At 38.4% G+C, this 9460-nt stretch overlaps 1 protein-coding gene across 1 annotated transcript; it reads right to left on the bottom strand.

The window, feature by feature from the left end:
• Positions 1-308: 308 nt before the first annotated feature.
• LOC132555243 (carbonyl reductase [NADPH] 1-like) lies at positions 309-7799 on the bottom strand. Its single transcript, XM_060219595.1, has 7 exons — positions 7745-7799; positions 6031-6209; positions 4719-4831; positions 3597-3725; positions 971-1112; positions 749-812; positions 309-406 (listed from the first exon to the last, which is right to left on the bottom strand). Exons 1-7 carry the CDS (start codon positions 7797-7799, stop codon positions 309-311), a joined length of 780 nt encoding a protein of 259 aa, XP_060075578.1.
• Between the last annotated feature and the right edge of the window lie 1661 nt (positions 7800-9460).

Raw genomic sequence — 9460 nt, 5'->3', positions numbered from 1 at the left:
GTGTTCCACAAAGCAAATGGAAATCATCACATATATAATAAAAAATGATGGAATGTTCATGTCATGGAAAGCAGCCGAAGTATTTGCCATTTGACCGACAAAAACAACACAAGGTCGGAAATATTGACGTAATGTTATAACGGGAATGACGGAATTCTTACTTCATATTACGCAATGGGATATGATATTCCCCTATATAATTAAAGGCTAGTCAAAGACACAATAAAAATTCATTTGAATTATTTATTTCTCCTTCGCACACAAAGCAGGAAACACGACAGACATTATAGTAAAGTTTTTCTTATTATCTAACCCCAAGGCTGGATCTTTCTGTTGGTGACGTAATTGCCGCACGGGATATTGGTGTTCCGCGGGAGTGTCGCAAGATACAGGGGGGTGTCAGCACCTTAACAGAAACACAATTGCGTTAAAATTCTTACAGCCTGTAAAAATTTAAACCTGTACTAATATTCGTACAGCGAACTGGCGATATGAAACAGTATTGTGACAAATCAATACAGTACTCTTATTGCGTAAAGGCGAGTATGAACAGCTACATTTCTTAGGTCAGGTGAGATTCTTTCATCTTTTAACTAACTTGATCAGGTGAGATTCGTTAATTGTGTTTTACTTACCTTGATCAGGTGAGATTCGTTAATTGTATTTTACTTACCTTGGTCAGGTGAGATTCGTTAATTGTATTTTACTTACCTTGATCAGGTGAGATTCGTTATTATTTTTTACTTACCTTCATCAGGTGACAATGTCCCTCGATGACTCGTCATGATAGTGTTGACAAATCCCGGACAACACTGAAAAAAAAGTCTCCGTTTTAATCCCCATTGAATTGTTTCATACTGAGTTCATATAAGAGTTGAGGAATTCTAGTAAATTCATATACCATCCAATTACTTATTTACTTAGTTCATCTGTCCTTATCTCACATTTTCCTTGTTAAAACAACACTTACCGTATTTACCACGATCCCCGGCCGCACGTCATTGAGGAACTCTCTTTGTTGTATGAAGGTCATAAGTGTGATGCCTATCTTTGACAGTGCATAAGGAGTAATCGGCCAGCCTTCCTCCACCTGTGTACCAGACCTTGTGGCTCTGTAATCAGAAAATAATAGTCAGACCTACCACCTGTGTACCAGACCTTGTGGCTCTGTAATCAGAAAATAATAGTCAGACCTACCACCTGTGTACCGGACCTTGTGGCTCTGAAATCCGAAAATATTAGACAGACCTACCACCTGTGTACCAGACCTTGTCGCTATGTAATCAGAAAATATTAGTCAGACCTACCACCTGTGTGCCAGACCTTGTGGCTCTGAAATCAGAAAATATTAGTCAGACCTACCACCTGTGTACCGGACCTTGTGGCTCTGAAATCAGAAAATATTAGTCAGACCTACCACCTGTGTACCAGACCTTGTGGCTCTGTAATCAGAAAATATTAGTCAGACCTACCACCTGTGTACCGGACCTTGTGGCTCTGAAATCAGAAAATATTAGTCAGACCTACCACCTGTGTACCGGACCTTGTGGCTCTGTAATCAGAAAATATTAGTCAGACCTACCACCTGTGTATCAGACCTTGTGGCTCTGTAATCAGAAAATATTAGTCAGACCTACCACCTGTGTATCAGACCTTGTGGCTCTGAAATCAGAAAATATTAGTCAGACCTACCACCTGTGTATCAGACCTTGTGGCTCTGTAATCAGAAAATATTGGTCAGACCTACCACCTGTGTATCAGACCTTGTGGCTCTGAAATCAGAAAATATTAGTCAGACCTACCACCTGTGTACCAGACCTTGTCGCTATGTAATCAGAAAATATTAGTCAGACCTACCACCTGTGTACCGGGCCTTGTCGCTCTGTAATCAGAAAATATTTGTCCGACCTACCACCTGTGTACCAGACCTTGTGGCTCTGTAATCAGAAAATATTGGTCAGACCTACCACCTGTGTACCAGACCTTGTGGCTCTGTAATCAGAAAATATTGGTCAGACCTACCACCTGTGTAAGGTGATCTGTAATCAGAAAATATTGAGAACACGGCTCTGTAATCAGAAAATATTGGTCAGACCTACCACCTGGCTGTACCAGACCTTGTGGCTCTGTAATCAGAAAATATTGGTCAGACCTACCACCTGTGTATCAGACCTTGTGGCTCTGAAATCAGAAAATAGGTGGCTCTGTAGATGTGTACCAGACCTTGTGGCTCTGTTAATCAGAAAATATAGACAGCAAAGGAGATTTACCAGAGAACACGAGACGGCATAGGAGATTTACCAGAGAACACTAGACAGCAAAGGAGATTTACCAGAGAACACTACACAGCAAAGAAGATTTATCAGAGAACGTTAGACAGCTAGGAAATTTACCAGAAAACACTAGACAGCAAAGGAGATTTACCAGAGAACACTACACAGCAAAGAAAATTTACCAGAGAAAGTTAGACAGCATAGGAGATTTACCAGAAAACACTAGACAGCAAAGGAGATTTACCAGAGAACACTAGACAGCAAAGAAGATTTACCAGAAAACACTAGACAGCAGTAAATCATGCATGTTGCGTATTTAGAGGAAAGGTTTGCATCACCATGTTAGAATGAACTATGTAGACTTTAGCAGCTAAGGGAAAGACCATATAAACTGTCACAGATTCTTCCGGAAATGAACTAAGCAATCAGAAGACAGCTGAGCTTGGCTTTTCCAATGGTTCCTAGAGAGATGCAAGAAACATTGGCTTCGGAGCAATTTTTCAATGCGCTATTTCATTCAAAGTTACATATAAGATTAAAACGGTCGAGACCAAGGTTTTTGAATGGTGCTGTACGTCTAGCAGTAGAGCTGGAGCCGAGTCGAACAACGCCGTAAAGAAGGAAATGGGCATTTATGGACGACCAGCGCATCAGACACTTCACAGACATTACAGGATAACGCTAGTAGGGAAATAGTCAAAACAATGAAGACAATACCAGGGAAATAGGTGACTTGTAGAAAAATATAATGTTCACTTGACTGAGAGCAGGGGACAGGCAAAACGTGGATCACGTGACGACGTCATGTGTTACTACTATAGATAAAAGAACCGCAAGGAAAGAAGATGTACAGCACTTAAGAGTAGCAAGGACAACGGACAAACGTGTGGTGCCAGCACAGCTGGGATAAAACCTGCTGGGGAAGGACTAGGGATTGCTGTTGTTGTTGTTGATGTTATAAAAAGCACGAGTATGTACTAGTGTTAACAATGTCAGTGAATTCCCGTGCGTTGTAAAGAGCTGGTCATATGTGTAGTGTAGTACTGACAGCTTGGCGTCATTGTGTCAAAGAACGTGTAGTCACCGTCATTCTTTGTATAATCTGGTTGTCCTGACTTACAGACATGTTCCATGAATAGTCGGGACTTTTAACTGTATGTTATATTCGTACAATAATATGTTACTACTGATAAGTTGATTGGTTGAACTAGAGTTTCGTAGCGGCACCCTGGGAGGCACTGGGGGCGGATCAGACAGGTGCAAACCATTGTTTAAGTTATTGCTTTCAATATAAGTAAGTGGAGAGACACGTTTCACACATACCTGACATAACTGTCGACCATCTCCTTAAGCTCTTCCATCGTTAGGTTTGGGTCTGTTAAATGACTTCTAATCTTCTCGCTGCACATCCTAATGGCTATTTTAGAGACGTCGCTGGAGATATTAACTACCCTGAAAGTGAACGAGGATGTGGAATGATAAATTTATTGTAAATCACGTAGACAAATGATTCGTGACATGTGTTATGTATGGTAAGAATCATCAGTATCGATTAATATGATAAACATTGTTGCTAACACGTCATTATGTGAATTTATTCGATAATTACCATATCTGCTCATATGAAACTAGACAAACGATCACGTGATGTTTGATAGGTACAATATCTGCTCATATGTAACTAGACTAACGATCACGTGGTGTTTGATAGTTACGATACCTACCGTATGCAACTAGACAAAGGATCACGTGGTGTTTGATAGTTACGATACCTACCCATATGTAACTAGACAAACGATCACGTGGTGTTTGATAGTTACAATATCTGCTCATATGTAACTAGACAAACGATCACGTGGTGTTTGATAGTTACGATACCTACCATATGCAACTAGACAAAGGATCACGTGGTGTTTGATAGTTACGATACCTACCGTATGCAACTAGACAAAGGATCACGTGGTGTTTGATAGTTACGATACCTACCCATATGTAACTAGACAAACGATCACGTGTTTGATAGTTACGATACCTACCCATATGTAGCTAGACAAACGATCACGTGGTGTTTGATAGTTACGATACCTTCCATATGTAACTAGACAAACGATCACGTGGTGTTTGATAGTTACGATACCTACCCATATGTAACTAGACAAATGATCACGTGGTGTTTTATAGTAATGTAGGTTCAAATTACGCATGTGAGAAGGACAATCACAAACGCCATCCTTCAAACACACGCAAAACTAATGTTACTGATATACCTGAACCACTATCAGTTTGATGCGGAATAATCAGCTGTTTTCTTCGAACACAGGAAATATTTGATTTTCAATGACCTTCCCACAAATTCTCTGTGAGAATAATTATGAATATGAGGAATGATATTATCGAAGTTTTATCTACATGTGTGCCGTATGACGGTAAAACACCTGTCCGTACCTTGCATGGGAGCTGAGTATTGGAAATAGCGTTTCGCACACGTGCAGTGTTCCATAGAAATTTGTCCTGCAAGTCATTTCTGCCTGCGTCTTGAACGATTCCACGGTATCCGGCTGAAATTACAAATACATTTATCAATGGGGATCTTTAATCGTATCCAGATATTATGAAGGTGGGCTCAACATTTGGCCCCTGGTCCGATTTCTCCTATTTTTTTTTTTTTTTTTTGTCGGATGAAAATTCATAAAGATAAACCTGTATAAAATGATTTGTCGTTATTACTTCTGACAGTCGTAACGGACGTCCTTGTGTAACACCAGGATAAGAGAAGGGAGTAAGCGTAACAATAGAGTCATTACATCACTGTATAACAAGGTTAGCTATGTCTTAGGGTTTATTCCACCACGGTATAACAAGGTTAGCTATGTCTTAGGGTTTGTTCCATCACGGTATAACAAGGTTAGCTATGTCTTAGGGTTTGTTCCATCACGGTATAACAAGGTTAGCTATGTCTTAGGGTTTATTCCATCACGGTATAACAAGGTTAGCTATGTCTTAGGGTTTATTCCATCACGGTATAACAAGGTTAGTTATGTCTTAGGGTTTGTTCCATCACGGTATAACAAGGTTAGCTATGTCTTAGGGTTTATTCCACCACGGTATAACAAGGTTAGCTATGTCTTAGGGTTTATTCCACCACGGTATAACAAGGTTAGCTATGTCTTAGGGTTTATTCCATCACGGTATAACAAGGTTAGCTATGTCTTAGGGTTTATTCCACCACGGTATAACAAGGTTAGTTATGTCTTAGGGTTTATTCCATCACGGTATAACAAGGTTAGTTATGTCTTAGGGTTTATTCCATCACGGTATAACAAGGTTAGTTATGTCTTAGGGTTTATTCCATCACGGTATAACAAGGTTAGTTATGCAAGGTTAGCTATGTCTTAGGGTTTATTCCACCACGGTATAACAAGGTTAGCTATGTCTTAGGGTTTATTCCACCACGGTATAACAAGGTTAGCTATGTCTTAAGGTATAACAAGGTTAGCTATGTCTTAGGGTTTGTTCCACCACGGTATAACAAGGTTAGTTATGTCTTAAGGTTTATTCCATCACTGTATAACAAGTTAGTTATGTCTTATTTGAATGAAAACTGATATCGACATGACCTTCTGTTCATCATATTTGTAAACCCCTTTCTTCAATAATTATTTTACTAGTTAAGACATTGCGATATGCGTTTCCCATTTCTTATTTTCAAAACAAAAATTTCTTGATAGATAAAGATGTTCTAAAATTCTCATCATACCTTATACGCAATGCCAGCGTTATTGACTAGTATATCAATATCTCCATAGTAATTCTTTAGAAATTCGCCGAATTTCTCCACCTCAACCTTGTCCGTTATGTCCAGAGGGTAAAACTTTGGACCCAACCCTTCCGATCGCAACTGGTCAATAGCGTTCATGGCTTCTTCACTGTCGGGAGCTGTTGAGGAGAATGGTTAATTATAGTACAATGTCTGTCCAGGACGAACACTATTGATCAGTGTCGGGAGATATCGAGGAGAATGCTTAATTATAGCACTATGTCTGTCTAGGACAAACACTTTAGAAGTATGTTTGTACATCGAAACAATAAGTAGACGTTTGTATTCCTTCACAATAAGCAGACGTTTGTACACAGACACAATAAGTAGACTTTTTTTCGTGCACAATAAGTAGATGTTTGTACACAGACACAATAAGTAGACGTTTGTACACAGACACAATAAGTAGACATTTGTACATAGACACAATCAGTAGACGTTTGTACACAGACACAATAAGTAGACATTTGTACGCAGACACAATAAGTAGACGTTTGTACACAGACACAATAAGTAGACATTTGTACGCAGACACAATAAGTAGACGTTTGTACATAGACACAATCAGTAGACGTTTGTATATAGACACAATAAGTAGACGTTTGTACACAGACACAATAAGTAGACGTTTGTACACAGACACAATAAGTAGACGTTTGTACACAGACACAATAAGTAGACATTTGTACATAGACACAATAAGTAGACGTTTGTACACAGACACAATAAGTAAACGTTTGTACACCGACACAATGAGTAGACATTTGTACACAGACACAATAAGTAGACATTTGTACACAGACACAATAAGTAGACGTTTGTACACCGACACAATAAGTAGACGTTTGTACGCCGACACAATAAGTAGACGTTTGTATACAGACACAATAAGTTGACGTTTGTACACAGACACAATAAGTAGACGTTTGTACACAGACACAATAGGTAGACGTTTGTACACAGACACAATAAGTAGACGTTTGTACACCGACACAATAAGTAGACGTTTGTATACAGACACAATAACTTGACGTTTGTACACAGACACAATAAGTAGACGTTTGTACACAGACACAATAAGTAGACGTTTGTACACAGACACAATAAGTAGACATTTGTACATAGACACAATAAGTAGACGTTTGTACACAGACACAATAAGTAAACGTTTGTACACCGACACAATGAGTAGACATTTGTACACAGACACAATAAGTAGACATTTGTACACAGACACAATAAGTAGACGTTTGTACACCGACACAATAAGTAGACGTTTGTACACAGACACAATAAGTAAACGTTTGTACACCGACACAATGAGTAGACATTTGTACACAGACACAATAAGTAGACATTTGTACACAGACACAATAAGTAGACGTTTGTACACCGACACAATAAGTAGACGTTTGTACACCGACACAATAAGTAGACGTTTGTATACAGACACAATAAGTTGACGTTTGTACACAGACACAATAAGTAGACGTTTGTACACAGACACAATAGGTAGACGTTTGTACACAGACACAATAAGTAGACATTTGTACACCGACACAATAAGTAGACGTGTGTACACCGACACAATAAGTAGACATTTGTACACAGACACAAAGTTAATAGGTAGACTGTATGATGTGCATTTACATACCTGTTAAATACACATCACCTGGAAATACTCGACACAAACCTCGGACAATGGCCATCCCTATTCCCCGACTAGCACCGGTCACCTGTAATATATAACCGATATCAGGATAGAAAGAACTGCTTTACATGTATATATTCGTATATAGCATACATTCTAGTTTTATAGATATTACTTATTGATATCTGTATGTTTACTCTTTACTCTTTAACCATTGATACTGCCTGCCCATCTGTCTGTCTGTCTATCTATCTGCCCGTCCGTCTCTGTCTCTGTCTCTCTCTTTTACAATAACCATTGCAACACGGATACGTAACGTATAAGAGTGTAAAGCAGTCAGTCATCATTTCAAGATCTGAAACACACCCAGTCATCCACTGCTAAAATGATCACCTAGAGTTTGAACTTCGGATATTTTCATTACACGGGAGATAACTCTTCCGAAACTAGCTCAAGATTTAAACACAACTAAGCTCTACTACACCATGTCGTTGTTTGTCCTGGACTCGTCACTATAGATCAACATCATACGTACTTAGTGCGTTTGTTTTCTTTTTTAAATACATGTATGTAATATAACATTGATTTGAACTCTGATTAGTTTGTGTATCATAAGCTGTATTTGAATGAAACATAAGATATATTTTGTTGGTTTTATAATTCAGTGATCTAACTACACATTACATTATTTCATTTTCGCCGACGATGAATGTTTATTTTCGTCTTATTATTTTTATAATTTTGTAGTTTAAGTTTCCAGCGAATGACAAACTGATTTCTTCTTCGAATCGAAATGTCATTCCGCGTAATTAAGACGTTCACATTAAAAGCTTACAGTCAAATTTCAAGATTTAAAATACCTCTCTTAAATGTTACAATATCGATTTTCGTTTTGATCTTTTAAATCTCCAAATGATGTTGTCGTTTCAAGTCTGTTAAGTTGTAAAAAACACACACAGGTGAAGAGTTCTTTTCAATACAAACTCAGAAGTAGATACAGTAGAGCCAAAATAAAAACTGCATCATACAGCTGTTTCGTCCTTCTAGGACTCGTCTGTGATGCTCCATCATACAGCTGTTTCGTCCTTCTAGGACTTTTCAGTGTTGCCGAGGGCATGAAATGTTGAAATCTAGGCTGTGACCTTAGTTTGATGTCAGAGTCACAGATATATTTACTTGCTAAAATGATAATTGTTATGTCTCTGTATTACAGATACCAATACTTACAACAGCGACGTTTTTATCTGAAATCCCCATTCTGGTGTTGTATTACAATATATCGTCCTGGAATATCGAAAGATGGCGGGTGATCCGGACACTATAATGTTAGGACAACACAACTATGTGGCTACACGGCTCGCCCTGTCGAAAACACGCAGGCAGACCCTCAGATAACACCGCCCAAACAAAACATCATCACTTAGTTCAGATTTGTAAAAAAACTTTCACCACTATTCTTCCTCTTCAAGAGCTATGAATCTAAATCTACATTTTTATAGTGTCTATTTAAAAAAAAATCGTCATATGCCCAAACCATTCGTCAGGCGCCCAACTTCAGTTGTTATCAGTTTTTTTTGTGTAACATTCCTTAGCCGTGAGTACATACAGGATAAGATAAGTTTAACAATACAAAAAATATCTAATATGATATATATATAGAGAGAGCATTAAACCCAAAATATTTAGATATTAAAAATTCACTCCACGAGTGTAAAGGCT

This window comes from Ylistrum balloti, unplaced genomic scaffold (genome assembly GCF_031769215.1).
Source record: "Ylistrum balloti isolate Yb309-2 unplaced genomic scaffold, AGI_CSIRO_Ybal_v1 Utg369646, whole genome shotgun sequence".
In the NCBI taxonomy this organism is placed as follows: domain Eukaryota; kingdom Metazoa; phylum Mollusca; class Bivalvia; order Pectinida; family Pectinidae; genus Ylistrum; species Ylistrum balloti.
Note: the sequence above shows the minus strand (reverse complement) of the source record. Positions and strands in the feature narration are given on the sequence as shown.

Coding starts and splice junctions, on each gene's coding strand:
- LOC132555243 (XM_060219595.1), bottom strand. CDS start 7,799: ATGGCCATTGTCCGAGGTTTGTGTCGAGTATTTCCAGGTGATGTGTAT. Junction 4,832..6,030: donor ACGCTGGCATTGCGTATAAG/GTATGATGAGAA, acceptor TTGTAATTTCAG/CCGGATACCGTGGAATCGTT. Junction 813..970: donor CGGGGATCGTGGTAAATACG/GTAAGTGTTGTT, acceptor CTTTTTTTTCAG/TGTTGTCCGGGATTTGTCAA.